At 39.2% G+C, this 26,641-nt stretch overlaps 2 protein-coding genes across 2 annotated transcripts; one reads left to right on the top strand and one right to left on the bottom strand.

Annotated features, from left to right (window-relative positions):
• Positions 1-369: 369 nt before the first annotated feature.
• On the top strand, positions 370-6,387 carry si:dkey-9i23.8 (C5a anaphylatoxin chemotactic receptor 1). Its single transcript, XM_038269645.1, has 8 exons — positions 370-668; positions 881-1,020; positions 1,955-2,018; positions 2,148-2,273; positions 4,100-4,238; positions 4,312-4,473; positions 5,448-5,538; positions 6,087-6,387. Coding segments are annotated over exons 1-8 (945 nt in total). The 5' UTR covers positions 370-667; the 3' UTR covers positions 6,309-6,387.
• Positions 6,388-12,555: 6,168 nt separating this feature from the next.
• On the bottom strand, positions 12,556-19,780 carry LOC119772930. Its single transcript, XM_038269643.1, has 4 exons — positions 19,691-19,780; positions 18,513-18,845; positions 15,461-15,745; positions 12,556-13,006 (listed from the first exon to the last, which is right to left on the bottom strand). Exons 1-4 carry the CDS (start codon positions 19,719-19,721, stop codon positions 12,903-12,905), a joined length of 753 nt encoding a protein of 250 aa, XP_038125571.1. The 5' UTR covers positions 19,722-19,780; the 3' UTR covers positions 12,556-12,902.
• Between the last annotated feature and the right edge of the window lie 6,861 nt (positions 19,781-26,641).

Here is a 26,641-nt window from a genome sequence, read left to right as displayed (position 1 = left end):
GGCCGTGAGGCACAATAAGGAATCTGAAGAAATAAAACGATGATGATGTTTCTATAGCTGTATCTTATTAATTCAGTGGCCTAAGTGATGCAAAAAGCGTATTTGTGAACTGAATCCCTTAGCATCACAAAGATGGCATCACAAGCAAGGAAATGCAGCTTGTACTGAAGCTATAGCCAGTCTGGTCTCTAGGGGCAACCGCTAACAACTCCCTCTGGTGTCCTGATGACCTGCTGGGACAGCACTATGTTGGGTGTGACGTCATTCCCCGATCACAGATAAGACTCCTGAGATGTTCTCTCTAGCATCATTATAACCTTATAACCAGCATTGTCTTATAACCAGTAGCGGAGCAGGACACAGCATCCACATCTTTCACCAATGTTTGAACGTCGTCTCTTTAGTCGTACCACCAACGTGTGAAGGCAGAGATAGCCAGGCCTTTACTGCGTTTAACACCTGCCACACCGCAGTCAGACGTTTGTTCATCCAATGATTAATCACAGAAAGTCACAGGAACAAGCACAGAGCGGACGAGCCTTGTTGTTGCGTCAATGAAACAGAGCGTGTGAAATTTAATTAAAAAGGTTTCTGATGATGCCTTCACCAGAGCTCTCTGAGCAGAATCACTTAGTCAGGGGTGCTAAGACCGAAGACTCACCAGACAAGTAAGAACGACCGTCTCTGAAAATAAATCGGAAGTTTGTAGACCTATTATTTATTTATTTACAGGATAGTTAGTCATCTTAATATTCCCTGTTCACCAGCATGTTGTTTGTTTCATGTAATCTGTCAGTGTGAATGAATCTCTAATCAGCAGCAGCAGATATGATGAAGCTGAAAGCAGAGTAGTTTGTTCCAAAGTTGTTGGTTTTTTCAGTGAGTGAGGGCTTCAATGGGACAGAGCTTTCTGAAAAGCTGTGGACTGAGGAGGAGAAGTGGCTGCTGGTGGCTGTGCTGGGCATAGAGATGCTGGTTGGAGTTGTGGGAAACAGTCTGGTCCTGATCGTCAAAGTCATGGTAAGGTGGTCAGATTGCTGGGAATGCTGGTTTCAGGTTTGAGTGCATGCTTCCATAGTCCTGACCTAACTGCCTGTCACCAAGAACTTTCTGGATCTTGAGCATAATTAATGAAAAATGGACACTCCTGTTTCTGTAAAAAACAAGAGGATGAGCAGGAGAAAGCCACTCTGCTGGGAAATTAAATGAACACATTTTCACCACCATCCTCTTTTTTTAGTTTCTTTATAAAAATTATCTTTTCAGAAACACACTCACACTGGAATTTTTTTTTCATTTTTTCTTAAAATAAGTGCAAATAAGTGGATGAAGAAGGTAAACGACACATTTTACCAATGGAACGAGATAATATATATTTAAAATAACAAAACACAATTGCTTTGTCTTATTTAAAGTGCATATTATCTAACTATCTTATTTTAAGAGTAAAACTACTCTTACTATCTATACTATATCAATACTGCAGAATAAGATAATTTGCCAATGGAATGAGAATTTTACTCTTAAAATGAGATAATTAGATAATATGCACTTGAAACTCGACAATGTAATTGTTTTTTCTTATTGTAAATGTGTATATTCTTGTTCCGTTGGCAAAGTGTCACACTTCCCTTCACAATTCAATAAAAAATTCACTTATTTCAAAAAAAAAAATGACTTACTTATATTTAAATTATTTTCCAGTGCATACTGCTCTATCATCAGGTGTTTTTTTTTCCTTCAAACTTTGAATATTTCTGCTCCATGTCTGAATGCTGTGAGTGCTGGCCGATAAATCTGATCTGAGCAAAAGGTCTGATTTGTTTTCTACATGTTTAACAAGCAGTGGTTGATCTAAATCTATATTTTGTTTACATGATAGATCTTTTTTTATTGTATTACAGCTACCCTTATACTCAACACATTACTGATTGCCTCTCATTGTGTTTTTCAGTGCAGGGGTCAGTTCTGCTGTCATTACTGGCTTCCATTCATCAGTCTCACCATATCTGATTTAGGTACCTCTTCTACTCCCAGTTAAACCATAATCCTTCCAGTTAACTCTTCTGGTCTATTTACCTTCTTATTCAATGTACTTTTCTATGCTCGTTGTTTCTTTTGATTCATGAAATGATGTATTTTTGCAGGTTGTTCATTTCTCATCACGTCTGGCTCCATGATGGCGGCTCTGACAGGTGGACAGAAGTCTCCGTGGTGTGAAGTCGTCAGCCTGCTGAAGTTTGCTTTCATCTCCTCCTCCATTGGCAGCATAGGTGCTCTACTTACTTTTCCAAAGCAGCTAATTTCAAAAAGAAAAACTTAACTATAATTTAAATTCATTGTATGCACACAAAAGCCAGAAAGACTGTTTAAAAGCCCCAGAATGAACAGATTGTTTGACATTAAAGGTTAAGAAAAAGTTTATAAAAAGGAGAAGCTGAGCTCAAAACAAAGATCAAAATAACTTATTTCTTCTCGGTTACATTGTAGCTCAATTCAAAAATCAATTCCAGATAATATTTTATATTATATCATATTAGAGGGGTTTGTTGCTGAAGATTCTTATGGCTGGACCTCCTTTAACAGAGAACACAAACACATGTTGAACTGCTAAAGCAAAAAATGAAAATAATGTAACTTTACAAACCAAAACATATGTAACAGACAAAAAAAAAAAACACTGGTAGGAATATATCAAACTAAGTAACCTATAAAAACCAACCACTATCAGGCTAGGAGTGTCTGACTAAAGAAAACACAAACAACACTAAATGCCCCCTCCCCTCACCATCACACAGCATGACCCACTCTATTGGTTCTGGTACCTCTGGTACCTAATTCATGGATCAGTCCAAAACGAACATAGCTTCTCTGCATTAATGACTGGAGTGCATTTCAGCCAATCACAGCTCTTAGAAGACAACATTGTATCAGACAAAAGGGTCAACCTGTTGCAATTAGTTAATATTCAATTTAGCTATACAATTAGCACAATCATATTCTTTTATACCAAGTCCAATCACAAAAAAAGAAAGCCAGATGATTGCATTGACTCTCAGCAATCCCTCACACTAAGCATGCTTGTAGCGACAATGGAGAGGAAAACTCCCTTTGAACAGGAAGAAACCTCCAGCAGAACCAGGCTCAGTGTGAGCGGCCATCTGCTGAGGCCCACTGGGGTTCAAGGAGACAAAAGCAAAAATAGAGACATAAACGAAATAAGTTCTGTGGTGCTCCGGCCCCGCCAGAAGACTTTGATGCTGTGAATGTACATACGCTTTATTATTAACCTAGAAAAGGATTATAGTAGTCTTTCCCAGACACTGGTGGTGGAATAATAATAACCAGAAGGAGAGCGGGACTAAGAATGAGAGAGGAGATGAGGTGGAGGTGGGTGAAAGTTGACTTGCGTGCAGGAGAGAGAAGCAGGGCCAGGAGATCATTGAAGGGGATCCTTCAAAATGATTTGCTTCGGAGAAAGTGCGGCTCCAGAGTTCATTGGCTGCGGCTGAGGGACATCTCAGGGGATTCAGGTGAAGCTGATAAGAGTCTTCCAAATGGAATTTACGCTTAATCTTCATTTCCTAACAATGATAAAGTTTCTGTCTCCTCCTCGCTCACTGCAAAAATTTCATTTTTTCTTAAGATAAGAGCATTTGTTCTTGAATTGAGGAGGTGAGTGAGACACTTTGCCATTGGAACAACACCATTTACATTTAAAATAAGAAAAAAATGTCATTGTCTTATTACAAGTGCATATTATCTAATTATATCATTTATGAGCAAAAATATTCATTCCATTCGCAAATCATCCCATTTACATACTAAAATTAAGGGTAAAAATTTCTTGAATCAAGTGTATTTACCCTTAATTTTAGTATGTAAATGGGATGATTAAATGATTGAATCAAGTGTAAACTTGATTCAAGAAATTTTTACTTATTTCTAGATGATTTTTGCAGCACTCATGGCCTCTCTCACCTGCTGAATCACTGCAAAGCTAACAGTTTCTGACTCTGAGAATCTTGTGATTAAGATCTTCAAAGCATTAAATCTGTGGGTTTGTTAAGATTAAACCGAATCAAGACCTATTTTACAGCCATTCTCAGTGTGCAGCGTCTGATTGGCCTGCCGTCCACCAGAACAGCTCTTTTTGGTGCCATGGCAACAGTCTGCTTGACTTCCTGGATGACAGGGGTGGGGTTTGGGAGCATCCCAGTCATCTACGACTGGGTCAGGTCTGTTAGCTCAGGAATGCTAGCTCTAGCCCCCTTTTCTGGTTTTCAATAAATCCTCTTTCTGGGCTTTCAGGTATGATCCTGCAGAGATGCTGTGTGCTGTGTTCTGGGAGAGCAGCTACTCGGACACGATGACCTATATCCTCTGTGCTTTCTCCATCTGCATCTTCCTGCCTTTCCTCCTCATGCTTATCTGCTCTCTAAGGAATGCTGTAAGCTGCAGCTCCAGCAACAGGTACACCAGGTGACCCTAGTGAGAAGGTTTCCTTCTAGTTCACAGTCTTTAACTACTCTGTCAGCGTCTCCAGTCTTCACGTGTTTGACTGATAGAGTCTCAGAGAAGGTGACCCATTTGAATGCTGTCTACTGATGTGACTGTTCATTAGGAAGCAATAGATGAGAAACATGTTGCACCGGAAAAAAATCTAACTCTAGATGAGTCATTCTTTCTTAAAATAAGTGCATTTGTTCTTGGATTGAGGAGGTAAAAGAGACATTTTGCCAACGGAAAAAAGACAATTTACATTAAAATAAATAATTTACACAATTGCATTGTCTTATTTCAAGTGCATATTATCTAGATATCCTATTTTAAGAGTACAAATATTCATTCCATTGGCAAACTATTTACCTACTCAGATTAAGGGTAATTCATTTAATTTAAGAAATGTTTACTTATTTACTTATTTACATGGCAAATCATCTAATTTACGTTAGTAAATCATCAAATTTACTAACGTAAATTAGATGACCTATTTTTTACTCTTAAAATAGGATCTTAAGATAAAATGCACTTGAAATAAGACAATGCAATTGTGTTTACTTATTTAAAATGTAAATTGTCTTGTTCCATTGGCAAAATGTCTTTTACATTCTCAATTCAAGAACAAATGCACTTATGTTTAGAAAATAATGACTTATTTAGATTTAGATTTTTTCCACTGCATTTAGGAAAACATAGAAAAGGATATAGTGAGTGAGGAAAAGAAGAAAAATCATTAAAAAATGTATCACTGCATCTTCAGCAGGATACAACACATCATCTTGCAGCAGGAACAGTGGAGCTTGTTATGTCGTTATGATTTTGATTACAATTTATGACTAAATAATCCTGATGTATCATTAAAGGAAAATGATAAGTTTTACACAGTAAGAGTTTCATTAACTCTGAGGTAATAATGCAGACATCTTTACTGTGTTTCTCTTCAGTCCCAGTGATGAAGAATCAGATCTGTCTGAGGTGGCGCCTCTCTTAGTGGCTTCTTACGTCATCTGCTACACTCCCTTTTTTATGTCTGAGGTACACATATTCTAACTTCCAGTAACTTCTAGTACAAACTTTCTAAACTAAAAAAAAAGTAATAAAACACAGGGATTAGAACCTGCTGCTGTTTCCATTTACTGGAGCAGCATATTTTTCAAACTATAGATGGCATGACTCAGCATTTTTGGTTCTGTTTTTGTTTTCTTTTTTGAGTTTTCATTACTTTCATTCATGTCTTTCTGTGTTTTTCAGTTTATTGATTTCATCTCTATTTTGTGTTATTCTGCTTATTTTTGATTGTATTTGATTTTTTTGGTATTGTTTGCCCTCTGCTGATCTCTTGTGTCAGTCTTTTTCTCTAGCTCCCTTCTAGCCTCCTCTGTCCACACCTGCTCCCAACCTGCTGGGTTATCAGTATTTTGTTTTTTGGGATTTTTGCCCCTGTTTTCCTCTGGATGTTTATTCAATTTACAAGGCTCACCTTTGCTTTTGGGTCTTCAAAAACACTTAACCCTGACAATAAATGTACTCTTTATATTTTTGTCCTGACCTCATCTTTTTGTTCTGCTCCATTCACCAATCAGCTGATCCTACTGGGTCGGAAGAACCTGGCTCCGGCCCCTGATTGGTTGCGGACCCTGTCCTCGGTGATGTCGTACCTGGACTGCTGTCTGAACCCGTTCATCTACTGTTACCATCAGAACTTTCGTGAGGCTGGTCTAGCCCTGTTATGGACCAGAAAACCAAGGAAACCAGTGTTAGAGCCGGTCCTCACTGCCATCACCAGAACAGATTTAGCCTGTTAGACAGATGATGCTGAAATCAGGGAAGAAATCAACAAAGTTTTCATGGGCCTCAGAAAAAGAATGAATGTACTTACTTTCTTTAATCAAAGAAAGGAGAACAGACATCATGTGAAAATTATTTCTACTCTAATAAACTATATTCTAATGGTTTTGGTTTTTTGGTCTTTTTTCCTTTGGTTTTGGTTCCATAACAGTAATCCTGCAACCTGAGGACACAGGCCTGATTCAGATCAAATGTATTTATGTTTCACTTTGGAATATATTTATTTGACTTTATATTTCTACATTTTGCAATATTGCATTTCCCCATGTTATATACTTGGTTCCAGTATGCAGGCTCTCTCCATAGTTTTTTTTTTTTTCACCCTGCAGCCATTATTTGATTTCCTGACTCAAACACTCTCTTGTAAAACAGCAGCGTCTGAAACATCCTTTGTGGGATTCAGGTTGTGTAAAAACAAGGTCATCTGGCTGAAAGATGTTCGGAAAAACATTAGATAAGCCTTAAATTACCACCAAACATTAACACTATGCATCACTAAACACAATCCTACACAGCAGTGGCAGCATCATGCTTTGGGGCTAATTTTCACAAGGAGGGACATAGAAGGGGGGGTTTAAAGCTGCTGCACATAAAAATAAAGCATGAGAGTAGATTAGCAGAAAAACACATAGGTGTCTTTCCAAATCAAAAAAAAAAAGATGGCTTTAAAATTTCAGAAACATATACTGGAGTGGGTGTAGGCTCAGAGATCAGTAAACATAGGTGTCAAAATTCTTACTTCAATTCAGTTTATTTATATAGCACCAATTCACAACACATATCATCTTAGGGGACTTTACAGTTCAACCATTTGATATGAATGTTTATTACTCCAGTAAAAGTATAAATCCTACTGTTTCAAAACACTTTTGAAGAAGTTGGAGGATCATCTTAAGCTTTTTACTCCAGTAAAAGTGTAAAAGTATCATTTTAAACTAAAGTATAAAAGTCAAAGTGTTGGGATCTGGAGTTCTGCCACCTTTCTCCAGCAGAGGGCGTCCTGGGTCTCCTGAGCTGAGCCACCTGCACACCTGAGGCTCATCCTCTCATCAGGAGACCAACTACTTAAGCAGCGGCCAGACCTGTCTTCAGTGCCAGAGTGTTGCCAGTTATGGTTAGCAGAACCTGAGCCGAGCCTGCTGATCTGATACTCTGAAGAGTAATCTGATCCTAATCTGTTTTTGTCTTCTCTGCTTCCTAGACCTGCCTGCCTGCCCTGACAGCCAAACCTGAGGAACCTCAAGCTGAGTCTGTTCCAGTTCTCAGGAGAGAACCTTGGCTGACCATTCAAAGTCTGAGCTCAAGTCTGAAGTCAAACTCTACCGCTGCTAGCTCTCTGCTGAACCCTCAAACTCTGGACCCACCTGGTTCCCTCTCTCACTGCGTCAATCTGAATCTCTCCAGGTACAGATCAGTATCTGACTGTGTCAAGATCCCCCAGACCTCTGGCTAACCTAACTATCCCTTCTCTACAGAGAAACCCTTGTGAAGTCATCCCGGACTTCTGTGTGATTCAAAATAAACTGTTGAACTTTTTACCCCTGTCTCCGTGGTGTGTTCTGCATTTGGGTTTGATCCCCATACCCAACATGACACAAAGTAATGCAGGAAAAATTGTTAAGGTCAGAAGCTTTACTGCACTACCCACTTAAAGAAACATTTTCTCCAATTCTGGATGATAACTTCCTTAGACTTCATTTTCTTAGTTTTATAACTAATGGTAAAAGTATCACTATTAACTTTGCATCATCTTGAAAGAAGTTTTATTCTGGTATGAGGCGAACAATAAGTTGGGGCAGCACTGAGTCAAACCACAAAGACATTTTCTGGATGGAACTAATTATTTTGATGGTTTTATTTTCTATAAATACCACCAGGCCATAATGAAAGTGACCTTAAAGGGAACAAAACTAGCGAGTCTATTTTAAAATAGGAGTAGAAAGTAGAGATCATTGTAAAAAAGATGAGAGGAGTAGAAGTAAAAAGTTGTCTGAAAAATAATTACTCCAGTAAAGTATAGATAGCCAGAATTTCTACTGAAGGTAATGAAGTATTTGGTCTTTGTTACTGACGCTGTTGTCAATAAGCCTACAGCATGGAGCTAGTCTGATATGGAGGGAAGGAGCACCAATAGACCAAAGCATTTCACACTAAATTGAATCCAGAAATGCAGATCAAAGCTGCAAAATCATAAATAACTATATTTTCCTGCCACAAAGTGACTCGTGTTTTACTATGACACCGATTGTATCATATATTCCTGGTGCTTCCTTTTTGTACATTGTGGTGCATTTGATGCAGCTTTTTACATTTCCTCATTGCAGGTTTTAGGTCAGGTACTCCTAATTTTATTTATTTATTCATATTTATGGATTAGCATGGCCCTAAATTCATAACTAAATCTAATTAAGAATCCTCAGCATCACCTGAAAATACATCCACTCTGACAAAGTTTTAAACATTTAGTAAAGCAGAAATGGAAAAATGAGCATATCTGATCTCACCACGGTGGTTTCCTGTTTTGGCAGAGGTTAGAATAAACAGCAGAGGCTAACTCACCACTGTAAAGGTTAACCAGTAGATGTTGAAAAGTGAAACTGCTTTTTGTTCCTCAGGGAGGTTTCAGAAGCCCACAAACCCAGGACACACATCATGTTTTTCATCTCTATTTATGGCAAGGCCATACGCAGGGCCCAGAAAATACTGAGGTCAACCCTAAACTACTTCTAGGTGGGTTCAGTGGCATACACCCCAGAAAATGTTTTTAATTCAATTAATTAAATCTTACAGTTTTCAGAGTCTTAGGGAGCAAAAGCAACATCATTCTGACTTTGGAATAGGCAAGTCGGTGCATTACTCTGTTCCTCTTTCGCTGCAAGACATTTCAGCCATTTGAAACGTACAAACTTGATTTTAATGTCATCTTTCTTTTGAAGTTTCTGTCTACAACTGGCTAGAAATGTTTCACAAAAGATGTTCCAGTATAATTGAAATAAGTTGCTTCATCTTTACTTCAATTCTATTCAGTTTATTTCTATAGCGCCAATTCACATCACGTCAGCTCGAGGCACTTTACAGTTCAACCAGATCATCCTGTCACATTGGTTCAAAGTTTTCTAGCTAAGAAAAACCAGCTGATTGCATCGACTCATTGACTCTTCAGCAATCCCTCACACTAAGCATGCTTGTAGCGACAGTGGAGAGGACAAACTCCCTTTTAACCAGAAGAAACCTTCATCAGAACCAGGCTCAGTATTTAAAATAGACACCCAGACTCTATTACATTATCATAGTGATAATAATGCCTAATCTGTTCACTCTTTCTATGGAAATTCAGCTTTTGAACATAATCCTATCATTATATTACACAATGCTTCAAGTAACATGCATTTAATATTTGATTTTTAAAACACATATCAGCATTATCTTCCTTTTCTAGTACCTGCTCTCCTTCTCCTCACTGCTCCTCTTGTTGCTTGGCCTTTTCCTTCCTATCCTGTTTTTCCTATAGTGAAGTATTTCAATACAGTCAAATACTAAAATGATAGAAATGAAAAAAATATGCCAATTCTACTTTATATTTCTATTTTTATTAGTCATTTTAACACATTAACATAAAAGGAAATTAGTTTTACACATCTCAGAGCAACCCAATGTCAAAGTATGAAATAGTAAAAAATGCTACAAAATAAGTTGAAATAAGATCAAATATGCACATTTAAGCAATTATATTAAATACATAAATATAGGAGTCTACAATATTACAAGAGTAAATAAAAAATGGGGTATTCTTAGGCTTTGTGAAGGACCATTATGGTGAAACTTGAAGTTAGGGCAAGTTAACGCATAAAATTATTATTGTTAGTTTGAAAATTAACTGGATGTTTTATTTGTTTCTGCGCACGACTTCTTGTCCCGTGCGATCTGTTGTGTGCCATCTTGATGCATTGAGCTACAGAACCGTTTTATTTTCAGTCAAAGACATCGTTAACATATCGGTTGCAAAATGAATGTTGATTCACCTGCTGTTAATTGATTAACAACCAGTAAATATAGAGTTAAAAATCTTTGGTACGATGTTCCTTTGTTGTCTGAGTAATTCAATTGGCTGAAATATTTCCTCATGGAAATACAGGTTTTTTTTTAACACATTCATCAACAACTTCTCTGACTGCTTTAGCAGCTTAATGGGCTCCTCTTCCAGTAACTGTTGGACTACTAAACGGCATCTGTAGCCTGCATGGCAGTTCCACAGTCAGTTCTGTGGCAGTCTATAATATTAAGTGTGTCTCAGCCCCCCCCTTCAGTGTCCACCATATTGGATCAGTCCATTTGCTGCACATGTTCAGAAAGGTCCAAACAGACAGCAGCAAACCATTTGAAAACAATCAATATAAAGAGCAGAGTTGCCAACTTAGCGCTTTAGTCGCTATATTTAGCCACTTTTCAGACGCCTCTAGCACTTTTATTACAAAAAAGCACCTAGCACCAAATCAAGTTACTTTTTTCTGCTACTGGAGACTTTGGAGACAACATCTAAAAGCAGCGAACTCTGCTCTCCAGAGCAAGTAGATTGGTAACCCCGCCTCCTGCTCTCCTCTATCTTGTCTGCTGTCATGATTCATGCAGCTATTATTTCATCCAAATGAAAAATGGAGAACAGAGAAGCAGATCATGGCTTGTCTACAGTGAAAAGAAGGACTGGGTTATTTACTTTGGCCTTTTTGGAAACACAGGAAGGAGCAATCAGCTAGGTGAGCTTAGTGCTTGGAAAAAATCTTTCATTCCTTTAGAGACAGCATGAAAAGACAGCTGAAGTTATTGCCAATATAAAAAGAAAAAGGGACCAAAGAAAGCATATATAGAAAAACAAAAGGGATGAGAGGGACAAAATGTAGAACAATAATAGTAATAATACTAATAATGTTTGTATATTCTATTAACATTTCTCTATCTGTATAATGGGTTTGTTTTCTAAATTCAGCAGCCCCCCTGGCTGTCTTTGCCTAAGGCCCCAAATTTCAAATAAAGCTGCCCCTGACCAGAGTGACAGTGCGTGTTGATGGTACATATAGCATGCATGCACAAACCCTCAAGTTTTTTTTATTAGATAGTGGCACTAATCTTTGCTCTTTTAATATAAACCATCTCACAGTTTTGTGGAAGATCTAGATCATCGTTCTACGTTCTTTTTTAGTCAAATTTATTTTAATTTTTTCTATATCACAATTTAGGCAAAATATAAATAAAATAAAATACTGATAACATGACCAGGGTGTCCTCAGTGGTGGATACTGCCCTGGTTTATGACTTTATTTGTGACATAAACAGATGAAATGCAGAAAACTACAAACAGTGCACATAAAGCATCTTGGCTGGGGAGTTTAGGCTTAAAAACTTCCATCAATGGAAAATTACAGAGATGTTTTGAAAAGCTGCTGCTTGGCCACACAGGATGCTGCAGTTCCAAGAATAGAAACAGAAGATGAAGGTTTCTGTGAAGACATACAGCGGAAAGCAGCCGTCGTTGGACAAAAGGTGAACATGAATCTACAACATACTCAATCTTTACTCACCTTTATATGTATTGATCATAATAAGCAATGTTCTGGAAGACATAAATACTGAGTTGGTGGAAAACACTACTTTTGCTTCTATCTGTAGCCAGCATCATTTCAAGTTAGCGGGGAAAAAAGTTGTTCTTTTCGTTCTTTGCTATTTTTAAGCATAGTTATAGCACCTGTTACATAAATAAAATAAGTATTAGATAGTGAAGGAAATGACATCAGTTGCTTTTAGCTACCTTTTGCATAACAACTATCACTGAAAGAGACACATTTTTCCTGCTAGATTAATAATATGGCTGTAATTAAACCTTTACTTAAGAGAGCTTACCTAGATCCAGATGACTTAGTCAATTATAGACCTATATCTAATCTTCCTTTCTTATCTAAAGTTCTTGAGAAAGTAGTTGCCAAACAAGTGTGCGATCACTTACACCATAATGAATTCTCCCTATGTCCTCCAGCAGTCTAAGCCTATAGCAGCATAACTATAGAGATAGCTCAAGATAAGCTGAGCCACTCTAACTATAAGCCTTATCAAAAAGGAAAGTTTTAAGCTTAGCTTTAATGTGGCTGGGAATCAACTTTGCAGCAGGTCATAGCAGCAGAGAGGCACTCTACTAGAAGTTCTTTGTAGACATTTGAAAACCCACTTGTGATATTAGGTGTGATCAAATGTTTTTGTTTGGTTTATCCTGTTTAAAATGTTGCTGTTTGCATAACTTTTCAATGAACATTATTTGCAATCGGGCTTAAAAATAGTAGTTGCAATAGCAGATGTACAATTGAAACCAAACAATGTGATCAGAAATAATATAAGAGAGAGAGAAAACTGAGGACCTCAATAAGTTTGATCCCGTCCTGGGGACAGTTGTCAGATTCCTGGTCTCCAGATAAATACTGAAAGCTCTCTGTCATCTCTTCTCCAGATGGTAGAAAAGCCTGAGAACCAGAAATTATGGGGATGATGCAGCTCCTGCCTCCTCCTCAGAGTCTGATATGGTCCACCAGAAGAAGAATCAAAACCAATGCAACTGCAGCAGAGATAATCAGTCTGATGGTGGCTTCGTTCTGGCACCAGCTGCTGTTCTCTGAGGAAGAAAAACATTAGATAAAGACTTTTATTTGACCCTTTGCCTGTTTGACATGTTTAACGCAGCAAAGATGTAACACCACTGTGGAGATGTGATTTTTCTGTGTAGTTAGTAATGTTACGAAGCTGTAGTTACAGATTGTGAGGTTTTGGTGCTTTTTGGGGATATAAGAGAGTTTTTTTTTTAGGTTTTATGTGTGATGACCTTACTACGGACTCTGTGAATTAATCTGAAACTGGTGTTAAACTGTGTTAGTTTTGAAGTGGAGTGGTTGTAAAGCGTGTGACCCAAAAAAATGGAGGCCTCAGTCTTCAAGGCAGCTGTCACAGGTTTGAGTCCCAGCCCACTGCTGCCTTTTGTCATGTGTCTTTCACCTTTCTCAACCCCGTTTCCTGTTATTTGCTTTAAATTAAGCCCTAGTGGGAAAAACATGTTAGGGAAAACATCCCTAACAGAGCACTTCGCTCTCAATCTGCAGGTTTACTAGTGGTTCCTAGAATTTCTAAAAGTAGAATGGGAGGCAGATCTTTTAGTTATCAGGCTCCTCTCCTGTGGAACCAACTACCAGTTTTAGTCCGTGAGGCAGACACCCTGTCTACTTTTAAGGCTAGGCTTAAAACTTTCCTTTTTGATAAAGCTTATAGTTAGAGTGGCTCAGGTTATCCTGAGCTATCTCTATAGTTATGCTGCTATAGGCTTAGACTGATGGAGGACATAGGGACCCCTTTTAATCATTCTGCTTCATTCTATCTCTATTCTCCCACTCTGCAGAATCTGTTAGTTCAATCTCTAATGTTCTGCTCTCTGCTTTTTCTCATAGTAGCTTCATCTGCTCTGTTCCTGTTTGGCTGTGACTCCATCCTGGAGAGAAATATCAGCTGTGCTGCTGCCATCATCACCTTTGTTTCTAGATGTCTGAGATCGGCCTGTTTTTCAGTGTAGTCCTGTTTCTCTGACTGTGACTAACTGGATGTGCTCTCTTCATCCTCTGACATGGGAGCTGGCTTGGAGCTCGTCTACCTGGCTGGATGTTTCCTGGCCGCCTTTACAGTTGTCTTTTGTATCTCTGCTTCTTTTTCTGTCTGCTTCTGTCTCCTTGAACACCAGTCGGCCTTGGCAGATGGCCGCTCACACTGAGCCTGGTTCTGCTGGAGGTACTTTTCCTCTCCGCTGTAACTACAACCATGCTAAGTGTGAGTGATTGCATTTGAGTCAATGAGTCAATGCAATCAACTGGTTTTCCTTAGATAGAAACTTTGATCAATCAATTGAATCAATTTGATTATCTGGCGAACTGTATCAGTGTCTTGAGATGACATGTGTTGTGAATTGGCGCTATAGAAATAAACTCAACTCAATTAAACTGAAGTTGTCAGGACTCCTGTCTGTCTGTTTGTTTTTTCTTTGTTTGTCTCCCTTCCTCCACCAGGAGGCGCCTGGTTCTGGTCCTCCTCCTCACACACCAGCTGATGGTAACCTCGTTAACGGAGTGTTCTTAAGCTGCTGACTGCCACTACCTCGACGCCAGAGTGTTTGCCAGTTTTGGCTACTCTAGCCAAGCTGAGTTTAGCTGAGTCAAACTGAGTTCTTTTCAACCTGAGTTTTAACATTGTTTGTCTTTTTCCTCTCGGCAGGAAGTCATCCTGTTAACTGGATTTTTCGGACCTTCTCTCCCTGGAAGGATCAACTGAGCTACAAACTGAGCTGGGGTTCAAACAGGAGGTTTGGATCCACTTTGCCCAAGAGATCGTTTGAGCTTTGCACTGAGAAAGGGATTAATCTCAACTAGGACCCGTTAAAGTACCGCAGGAAATCTGAGTGGCAGTCAGTTTTCTCCGTTCACCTATTAACAACCGCATTCTGGGTAAACCCTGTTCCGCCCTCCACCGAATAAGACAAACACTGGAACTACAGCTTACAGACTGGAGTCAAAGATTCAACAACTTCTCTGGAAATGTGAAACAGCAACCAAATCCTCTTCTCCAAGTTCACCAGTCAAATTTCCCACTGATCCTGAACTAACCGCTGTGTCTTCCCCTCACTTTTCAGTTCCGGTTGAGCAGTGTTCAGAGCAACACTTCTCTCTGCATTATCTCTTCAATAAAACCTGTTAAACCTTTTCTCTGGTCTCCCTGTTTGGTCTTCAGCATTTGGGTCTGAACTTTAGTAAAATCATGACAGAATTGAAAGACAGACCAATTGACTCCAGTCTTATGTGATGATGCAGACCTGTAGGCTTAGTCTATGTTTTTAAATGGTAGTTTAGCAATTATTTGCCCCTTGTTTTGTTTTTTATGAGAAACGGATTTTATTGTTTTTGATAAATCCTGCTGACGTCCAGTGACTTCAATGATTTAGTAAGTTGATGACATTTTGAATTGGAATTAGTTAGGTAAGTAAAATCAAGCAAAGGTTAGAAATGTAGACATGCAGATGTTTGTTTTATTATACCTGAATTTCCCAGCAGAATGTCTTCCTCACTTAGTCTGGTGGTCTTCCTCTCAACAGGGTTCTCAGCCACACAGCTGTAGTTGTCTCCATAAGATGGATCTACCTCTAGAGAAAGAGTCAGCGTTGTCAGTTTGGGACTGCTTGTCTTTTTTAGACTCTCCTTGCCTCTGTACCAGGAAAGCATCAGCTCTCTGCTGTTGTGGACTGAGCATTCCACAGTGACTGAGCTGGAGCTGCTGTTACAGACAGAGGGAGAGATAGCAATAGACGGAGCAGGGACGAAACCTGGTGAGGGAAGCACAAGAGAAGACCAGAAGACTTTTGATTTTATTTGTTCTTTTTTTTTTTTTATCACCTTCCCAAAAACCAGCAATAATGCATATCATCACATCCAGGCAGACAGAGGCCACTATAGTCCTGATATCGCCCCAAATATGCACCCATAAGATCTCTGCTGTGTTGCACATTTAATGATATTTAAGCTTTATTATAAATAGTCCTGATCGAAGCCCTGGTAGCTGATCTGATTACTCACTCCATTCCCCTGCCATTCCCTCCCCATGCTCTAATTATCATTGATCTTATTCACCTGCTCCCTCAGCTATAGATACGATTTAGCCTAGCTATCGGGGCCAGATCATTATTCGTAGTTTTTCGTGTAGTTATTCATGTTTGTTGGTTTCTGAGTTTAGTTTAGTCCCTGGTTCATGTCCTGACTCTTGGGGGGCCTGTGTGTCGAAAGGGTGTTCGTGTTTGTCTCCTGTCTACTGATCGTGTCCCTGCTCTTCTCCGCAGAGCCTTCAGGGTTTTGACTTGGAGTGTGGGGGGTGCTTGGGTTCTGGCTCCTCTCCATGGGCCCTCTTGCTGTGCCTGTGAGGTCAGTTTTAATTACCGTAATCCTGGCTTTAATAGGCGGAGTACAGTTTAAAGTTCTGCAGTTATCTTTGTCCCTCTCAACCACTAAGCCCGCCTGTCTCCATCTGAGCATGTCTTTGTGAGCTCGCTGCTGGACTCCTAGAACTCTGAACCTGCCTGAACGCTCTGTGGAGTCCTGGAACTGTATCTGTCTGTTACTGTTTGGATTAGAACCCCTGGTCGGGCTACGGACTCCTGTATCTCAGAACGGTTCTGACCTGGATCGGTCTCCTGCCTGCCCACTGGGGCTGCTGCATCGGGAACCTTATGGATGGCTAAGTGCTGCATTCGTTGGCAGTGCATTGGTTTATCCTGCCTTTGGTTAGAGGATGGACTGAACAGTAAAACCAGACTGCCATTGATGAGCAATGCTCTGCCTTCCGCCTTCAGCCGCTGGAGGTCCGCAGAGCCACGGCAGCCCATGTTTCTGTTCCGTTTTATAATTTTTGTCATTAAACGTCTTAAAACTTCCCACTGTCTGACTCGTCTGAATACTGGGTCCATCTGTCCCATTTTATGACAATAAATTGTACTCAATTTTTCCATTTTCCCTGTAACAAAATATCCCATTATGAAAACCTGAAAAAAGCATTTTGACATCAAAGATAGATTGAATGGCTGGCTGCCTTTTATGTCAGATATTAGTCTCTTCATCCTCTGACATGAGAGTTGGCTTGGATCTCGTCTGCCTGGCTGTGTGTTTACTAGACGGGCCGCCTTTTTACCGTAGCCTTTTGTATCTCTGCTTCTCTTTCTATGTCTGCTTCTGTCTCCTTGAACCCCAGTCGGCATCAGCAGATGGCCGCTAACACTAAGCCTGGTTCTGCTGGAGGTTTCTCCCTGTTCAAAGGGAGTTTTTCCTCTCCACTGTCGCTACAAGCATGCTTAGTGTGAGGGATTGCATCCGAGTCAATGCAATCAACTGGTTTTCCTTAAATAGAAAACTTTGAATTAATCTGACTGGATGATCTGGTGAATTGTAAAGTGCCTTGAGATGACATGTGTTGTGAATTAGCGCAAAAATAAATAAACTAAACTGAATTGAAAAGTGCAGTATTTAGCTAAGTGGATGTGATATGAAAAGGCACACACTTTTCTACAAAGATATCATACTTAACTGTTCATGTCAGAGCAAGAACACCAGTTAAGTCAAATTGTCTGTGGACCTCCAAAACAGGGCTGCCTGAAAGCTGAAGTCTGTAAGTTTTTAAAAATCACTTTTTTGTCATATTGGCTAAAACTGTCCCTATGCCCAGACAGCAGTACATGTGATATGTAACCTGTGAAAAAAACTGCTTCAATTGGTACCGCCTACTGCCTGTATTTCAATCTGGAAAGAATAATTCGGGACGAGTCAAAACAACCAATCACAGCCAGAGGAGCGTCTGATGGAGTGTCAATCACAGCTCACACACGCTGAATCCCGCCCCCCCCTTCTGGTCGCATGCGGTAGCCGCGCAGATGCTGTGAGAGGGGTGGAGCTTGGAGGTGGGGCATGAGTGAAGCAGAGAGGGTGGGGGAGTGGCGTGAAACCTGTTTTTTTTCAAATTTTCAGTCGAAGTCTGCTCTCTCCTCAATGTTACAGACTGCAGCTTGAAGGCACAAATATGGGGAGGGAATATTTCTGCCTTTTTGAAGGTCCTCGTGAGCACAGTAGCCTTCATCTCTCATACATCAATCGATGCATCAATTCGCCTATTAGCCTGTATGATAGCGTGCACAAAAAAAACAGCGCCTCCCTCATTTAGAGGCACATTGCAGCTCAAGTGGAGTTTACAAAGGCAACTAAAGGACTCAGACCATGAGGAACAATATTACCTGATGGAAGAGTTAGGTGTAAAAGCTAGTGCTCATGTTTGGAGAAACCATGCATCACTCATTACCAGGAAAAAAGTTTATCCCAGCAGTGAAACATGGTGGTGAAAGTATCATGCTATGGGATGTTATTTTTCTAAGCAGCAGGACCTGGCAGAGCAGTCAGGAAAAATTGGGAGATGAATGCAGCAATGTACAGAGACATCCTGGATGATGACCTGCTCCAGCAGCCAGCAGCTTCCCCTTCAATAAGCTCAATTAAGTATACTAGAAACAACTTTTCACCTTTACTGGACAGAAGCCACAAGCATAAGCTACTCACTGTAGACAATAAGATGGAAAACTCTCATCAGGATTTTACTCCTGATAGACTGGAACTGGTATTTGCCCGTATCACTTGTTTTCACTTGAATAATAGTCAGAGATCCAGTGTGGTGGTCAATAAGAAGCCTGTCTTTGAAAAGCTCCCCGTAGTCATTTTTCACCTCTTTGCCCCTCATTATGGTGGCGATTCGCATGTTTGGGGTTTCAGTTCCAAAGGTCCACACACTCTCAGCGTTGGGCAGAGTTTCTCCTGTCTGCAGTGTGACATTTGTTTTCTCTCTTGCTTTCAAAACGCTCTTTTCCTGAGTTGCATATACGTAACAGAGCAGTGCTGAAAGAAATCAGAAACACATAACATTAAGAAATTAATCAGGAAAGACATGTGAAGTTCAAAAACAGGATATATTGTTAGCAAGAAAAGGAGTTCAGGAATGATTGTAACCCCTGTGTTTGTAACTGCGACGTGATATCTGTACAGGATGCTGTGAGGGAGTCTAATAAACTGACATGTTTACTATGACTGTATGTGGGTTGTACACAAATCAAAATCTAGATAAGTCATTTTTTCTTAAAATAAGTGTGTTTGTTCTTGGATTGAGAATGAAAAAGAGACATTTTGCCAATGGAACAAGTAAATTTACATTTAAAATAAAAAAACACAATCGCATTGTCTTAATTCAGTTGCATTTTATATAATTATCTTATCTTAAGAGTAAAAATACTAATTCCACTGGTAAACGATCTAATGTATCTACTCAAATTAAGGGTAAATACACTTAATTTTTCCAGTGTATGTGTACAATTTTTATTCTGCTAAAGTGTTATTCAATTAGTCAGAATTTAGACAGATTTGAGCCGTTTGATCTGAACTTCACTTTTATGGAGCATGCTATGATTTACAAGAGATCAGTTGTAAAAACCATTGAATCATTAAATAAACAGGAGAATGTCTAAGAAATTAGAAAATGTGATTAGATCATGATCAAATTCTCTTCTTTTTGATTCAAGTGATGCTAAAATTTGACAAAAGGAAATAAATACTTCATAACTGAGAGACAGATTTGAGAAGAAAGGTTTATTGATGATTCCTATATCGTTACACTCCATTATAACTGAAAGCAACATGGTCTGAATGTGAGAAGACGTCTAAGTGAGGAAAAAAGATGCCTTACTTACCTGCCATGAGGTAAACAGAGAGTGCTGCCATGTCAGCTTACATGCGTCGTCCACCTATGTAAAGCAACACTGCTTTATGCTGCGGTGAAGCTGTAGGGCTGGTGCTGCCAATCACAGAGAAAGTTGCTGTAATCAGGAAGGAAAAGCAAGGAGGAAACGCTCTTCACACATTGCGTACACTTTGTTTTCATTTCTCACGGCACTAAGGGGCTTAGAGGTCGTTTGTTTCTGTGAGTTTATTTGCTTCCAGCTTGAGTTGGAAAAAACAAGCCACAAGTCCTGCTTGAACAGATCAACTGAGCTCTGGTTATCAGTTGTTATCAGTTGTTATCCGGTTGTCAGTTCAGTTATCTTTATGGTCTCATCCGTGTGTTTGTGTATGTGTGTCCAGGGTGGGGGTGGGGGATTGGCTTCTATATTCATACAACAATACATAAACACTTTACTTAGTAAACTCTAACTCATAAGAAAATAAAAAAAAATGATAACAAATATCAGAGTACATGTTAGACACATAGGAGAGAATATTTCTATATGCAATGGGTAATTTTTAATTAATGCAGCAAACTAAGAATTTAAAACACAACCTATTTCAGCATCTGTCTGTGTTTATCAATGTCTGAGCGTATACTGTAAAAATAGAGAGGAAAATTACAGGTGCTTGGCCCCAGGTACTTAGAGATTCACTTCCATACAGAAAGCCCACATCCGTATCTTCAAGTAACACAGAGTACATGTCAGACTTAATAATATTACCTTAGCGATAGTTTCAAGGTGTTGCTTTATTGTATATCTCGTACCATGTCTTTCGGTTGTGCTGTTCTTTTTTCATCTCGTTACAGGTGATGAAGCAGACTAAAATTTTTTTTGTCATTATCTCCTTTCTATCTCTTTTTTCTTTCATCTTTTCTCTTTTTTTTCTTTTTTCCTTTTTCTTCTTCTGTTTTTCTGCTCTACTTACATTGCAGTGTCCATATAAACTGTAAAACTCCCTGGATAATTATAATAAAGCAATTTATATGCATGAAACAAGTGGAGCAGTATGGCAAGTCCAGTACTGCTACACTTGTGAAAGTAAAATCTGTTGGGCTCTTTTTGGCATCAAGACAATTATTCTTATTGCCACCTTGCCAGACAGGACACTGTAAAAAAAAAAAAAAAAAAAAAATAGAGAGGAAAATTAAAGGGTTATAAAAATTCCGGCCATTTATCATTTTAATATATAAACAATTTTGGTGCAATATTTTATGATTGTCATTTGTCCTCTTATTTATGCAACTGTGAATTATTAAAACAGTTTAAATATCTCTTCTTTGTCTTTCTGAAATGGACCAGTAGAATAAATTTTTTTTTTACTAATAAAAAGTTAAAATAGCTCAAATTTCAGTTCTTTTACTGATGGTATTTCCTCCACTTCTAAATCCTTCATTTCTTTGTTCTGTCATTCCTCAGATTTATGCCTCCCTAGTGTCTCCTGGGTTTTTGGTTCCTGAGTTTCTTGTCGATCGGTTCTGGAACATGGCTTCTGTATTTTTACTTCATTAAATTTTGGAAGAAATCATCTGCATTTGGGTCCTCAAAAAGTATCTACTTATCCTGAGACAAGTACTATTCAGAAGTGACCTGGTTCTGTCACATTTGGCAGTTGTGAGGGACGGTCAGACTTTTTTGCTATTGATCATTCTGTCTCCCTTTTATCTCCTCTTTCTTTCATCTTTTCTGCTTTGTCATAACATTACAAGAATGAAGTCGTAAAATAACAAGAATAAAGTCGTAATATTAAGAGAATAAAGTCCTAAAATTACAAGAAACAAGTTGTATTTTATGACAACTCCTGCAAGAAGCACTTTCTTCCCTAAAATGAGGAATGTGGAGCATCATGTGAAGTTATACTTTGGCTCTGGTTTGAAAAATCAGGAAATCTTTAAGCAGCAGCATCAAACTGGGCAGGATGTCAAAGTGGACTCAGGTTGCTGATTAGTGGAGCTGGTCGGCTGTCATTTGCTGGTTGGAGTTCCAAGCTTTCATTCTAAAATGGGTTGTCGAATGATGACTTCATTCTCGTAATATTGCAACTTTATTCTCTTAATTTTACTAATTTATTCTGGTAATGATACAATTTTATTCTTGTAATTTTATGACTTTATTGTCATAATGTTAAGACTTTATTCTCGTAATGTTATGAGTTTATTCTCGAAATAGAAGAAAAAGAAAATCAGTAGCCTGGCCCTAGTACTCCGTCGTAATCTTTAATACTCCCTGCATAAATTATAATAAAGCTATTTCTTTGCAGAAATCAAGCGGAACACTATGGCGATAGCCGTACTTCTCCACTTGTGAAAGCAAAATCTGTTGGGCTCTTTTTTGGCATCAAAACAATTATTCTCATTGCCAGATTGGCAGATAGGACGCTCTTAAAAAAAAGAAGAAAAAGTTCAGTCAGTTAACAGTGAACAAAGGTTTTTGGGACTTGTGAGAAACCACAGTGGAATACTTATTTTGTTATTTACTTTGTTATTATAGGATTTTTTTGTTGGATTACAGGATATCATCAAAGTTTAATTAAAAGAATATCCTGTTTGTAGTACCTGAACCTGTTTTAGAGGTATTAATACTCTCTGTTTCTTGCTTTGCCTCATTTTTGTGGTCAAGATCTAAAAATAAAACATAAAAAGAAATAATCTATCATCAAGATGATGCCTGAAGGAGTCGAGTTCTTGAAAAACAAGAACCAGATCTCATTAGGACACAGATCTCAGCAGTAACTTCATTACTAAATGTTTTACTGCCCTGCAGTCACTACCAACTAAAGTCTAATGATTTAGTCCTGGATGTGTTTCTCTCTCATGCTAATCCCCATCCACACACCCAATTCCCTACTGCGTCTGCCAGTCAATGCCTTAGTTCCCGTCAGGTCACACACCACTTTAATGGACACACACACACATGCACCTTTAGCCAGACAGGAGTTAAAACCATAAAAGCAAAGGCTCCATTATTATCCATGTGTGTGCTAGTGGGTAGTGGAGTGTGTGACAGTATTATGACCAAACACACATGTGCGTGTTCACCTTTTACCAGGCCCTATGTGTGTTCCCAGACCCGATTATCAAAAACATGCAACTAAGTGCTGGTCAGCCAGGTGGTCTTCCCAGACCTGGGTGGTCTCAGGACTTAAAAACCATAGGTGTCTGTGTGTGTTTGGCTATGTTGGATATTTAATGAGTTATCAGTTCTGTTGGGTCATTCAGTGCTGCTTACTTCAGTTTCCTTTTGTAGCTTCAGTTTTATCTCAGATGGAATTCCTGTTTCCATGGTTCCCTGATGTTCAGTTCAGCAAGGTTCAAATGAGCAGAAAACCTACGGCCACATTAGCTACCATCATCCCTTCATCCATCCATCCTTCCATCCATCCATCCATCAATTCATCCATCCATCCATGCATCAATCCATCCATCCATCCATCAATTCATCCATCCATCCATCCATCAATTCATCCATCCATCCATGCATCAATCCATCCATCCATCCATCAATTCATCAATCCATCCATCCATCCATTATCCATCCATCCATTATCCATCCATCCATTCATCCATCCATTATCCATCCATTAATCCATCCATCCATCCATCCATCCATCCATCCATTATCCATCCATCCATCCATCATCCATCCATCCATCCATCCATCCATCCATCCATCCATTATCCATCAATTAATCCATCCATTATCCATCCATCCATCCATTATCCATCCATCCATCGATCCATTATCCATCCATTAATCCATCCATCCATCCATCCATCCATCCATCCATCCATCATCCATCCATCCATCCATTATCCATCAATTAATCCATCCATTATCCATCCATCCATCCATTATCCATCCATCCATCCATCCATTATCCATCCATTAATCCATCCATCCATCCATCCATTATCCATCCATCCATCCATCCATCCATTATCCATCCATTAATCCATCCATCCATCCATCCATTATCCATCCATCCATCCATCCATCCATCCATCCATCATCCATCCATCCATCCATCCATCCATTATCCATCAATTAATCCATCCATTATCCATCCATCCATCCATTATCCATCAATTAATCCATCCATCCATCCATCCATTATCCATCCATCCATACATCCATCAATTCATCCATCCATTCTTCCATCCATTATCCATCCATTAATCCATCCATCCATCCATCCATCCATCCATTATCCATCCATCCATCCATCCATCCATCCATCCATCATCCATCCATCCATCCATCCATCCATCCATTATCCATCAATTAATCCATCCATTATCCATCCATCCATCCATTATCCATCCATCCATCCATCCATTATCCATCCATTAATCCATCCATCCATTATCCATCCATCCATCCATTATCCATCCATTAATCCATCCATCCATCCATCCATCCATTATCCGTCCATCCATCCATCATCCATCCATCCATCCATCCATCCATCCATTATCCATCAATTAATCCATCCATTATCCATCCATCCATCCATCCATCCATTATCCATCAATTAATCCATCCATCATCCATCCATCCATCCATCCATTATCCATCCATCCATCCATCCATCAATTCATCCATCCATCCATCCATCCATCCATCCATTATCCATCCATCCATCCATCCATCCATCAATTCATCCATCCATCCATCCATCCATCCATTATCCATCCATTAATCCATCCATCCATTATCCATCCATCCATCCATCATCCATCCATCCATCCATTATCCATCAATTAATCCATCCATCCATCCATCCATTATCCATCCATCCATCCATCCATCAATCCATCCATCAATTCATCCATCCATCTATTCATCCATCCATCATCCATCCATCCATCCATCCATCCATCCATTATCCATCCATTAATCCATCCATCCATTATCCATCCATCCATCAATCCATCCATCCATCAATTCATCCATCCATCAATTCATCCATCCATCATCCATCCATCCATCCATTATCCATCAATTAATCCATCCATCCATCCATCCATTATCCATCCATCCATCCATCCATCCATCCATCAATTCATCCATCCATCCATCCATCCCTCCATCCATTATCCATCCATTAATCCATCCATCTATTATCCATCCATCCATCCATCAATCCATCCATCCATCCATCCATCAATTCATCCATCCATCCATCCATCCATTATCCATCCATCCATCATCCATCCATCCATCCATTATCCATCCATCCATCCATCCATTATCCATCCATTAATCAATCCATCCATCCATCCATCCATTAATCCATCCATCCATCCATTACCCATCCATCCATCCATCCATCATCCATCCATCCATCCATCCATCCATCCATTATCAATCCATCCATCCATCCATCCATCCATTATCCATCCATTAATCCATCCATCCATCCATCCATCCATCCATTATCCATCCATCCATCCATCCATCATCCATCCATCCATCCATCCATTATCCATCCATTAATCCATCCATCCATCCATCCATCCATCCATTATCCATCCATCCATCCATCCATTATCCATCCATCCATCCATCCATCCATTAATCCATCTATCCATCCATCATCCATCCATCTATCATCCATCCATCCATCCAACCAGTTATTCATCCATCCATCCATCCATCCATCCAGTTATTCATCCATCCATCCATCCATCCATCCATCCATCCATCCATCCATCCATCCATCCATCCATCCATCCATCTTCTATTAATGGATCAGAAAGATCTGGTATTTTCACATAGCCAAGAAATGGTATCCAATTATGAACAAATAGTTCTCCTTTACCTTTGAAAATGTAAAATATTTTTCCAATGTTATTGGCATTTCCTGTATCCATTGACCCAAGGATGGACATTTCATTTTTTTCAAATAAAATGCTAATAAACATTTAGCATATAAACATTTAGCATACAATAAGGAAATGTTAATTACGATCAATATAGTTGTTAAGTATGCGTTTTTTTCAAGAATGAACAGTTTTGGCTTCTTTGGAATAGTTACATTTATTCATCATCAATTGCACGCGTTATGGTGTTCTAGAACTTCTGTGGCTCGTCACATTCCCACATGCAGTGAAGCGGGGTCGCTTTGGCTTTATTTCTGAGACATTGCAGTCAAACTTATGCAGTTTGTACTGACAGATTCATGTTTAGAGTAATTGTTTCATTTTCTAACATGTTTGTTCTGAGTGGAGGTGATGTTGGTATTATGAACTTCATTGATAGAGAATCTGTAGGGCAAGTGAGAGATTAGCAGCGACATCCAGCTGTAGATTTTAAGGTGGTGGGCTAGTTGAACTAAACTGTGATAACAGATGCACAATGATTAATCATGAGAGTGTGGGAATCCTAGATAACTGGTTCATGGCTCTCACTACACCTTTCAAACATCCCTTTTTGTAACTTGAAATTCAGAGGAATACTCTAAACTCTATCTGTGCAGACCGGGGGTCTGCATACTCTACAATCCCATCACCCCCAGTGCTGAATAAAATATTAAACACCTGCAGTATAAGATAGAAAATAGCCCCTGATTTTTATGTTCCTATAATTTAGGTCTTCTGGAGAAAATCATTTTAGACCTCAATTCATTAAGGCCAAAATAGAGTTAAAAAGATTGGAATTTGTCAGAGAAATTCCATTCAGAAACAAGCCTTCATTTCTATATGCAAATTTATTTTTTAAAACACATGTATAAATGTGCAGCACAGAGGTGTTTCTGCATGGAGTTTGCATGTTGTCCCTGAGCATGGACAGGTACTCCGGCTTCCTCCCACATTCCAAAAACATAACTGTTAGGTTATTTGGCTTCTCTAAATTTTCCTTAGGTGTGTCTCTTTGCCCTGCAATGGACTGATGACCAGGGTGGACCTCGGTAAGCAC

Source organism: Cyprinodon tularosa, unplaced genomic scaffold (genome assembly GCF_016077235.1).
Source record: "Cyprinodon tularosa strain WSP-4 unplaced genomic scaffold, ASM1607723v1 ctg733, whole genome shotgun sequence".
In the NCBI taxonomy this organism is placed as follows: domain Eukaryota; kingdom Metazoa; phylum Chordata; class Actinopteri; order Cyprinodontiformes; family Cyprinodontidae; genus Cyprinodon; species Cyprinodon tularosa.
This window is presented reverse-complemented; position numbering and strand designations above follow the sequence as displayed.

Excerpts from the sequence above, each read along its gene's own strand:
- si:dkey-9i23.8 (XM_038269645.1), top strand. Across the intron at positions 1,021-1,954 it reads TCCTGATCGTCAAAGTCATG|TGCAGGGGTCAGTTCTGCTG; the intron begins GTAAGGTGGTCA and ends TGTGTTTTTCAG. Across the intron at positions 2,274-4,099 it reads CTCCTCCATTGGCAGCATAG|CCATTCTCAGTGTGCAGCGT; the intron begins GTGCTCTACTTA and ends CCTATTTTACAG.
- LOC119772930 (XM_038269643.1), bottom strand. The coding sequence starts at position 19,721 with ATGGCAGCACTCTCTGTTTACCTCATGGCAG. Across the intron at positions 15,746-18,512 it reads TTTCCATCTTATTGTCTACA|GTTTCGTCCCTGCTCCGTCT; the intron begins GTGAGTAGCTTA and ends TTCCCTCACCAG. Across the intron at positions 13,007-15,460 it reads CATTCTGCTGGGAAATTCAG|AGAACAGCAGCTGGTGCCAG; the intron begins GTATAATAAAAC and ends TTTCTTCCTCAG.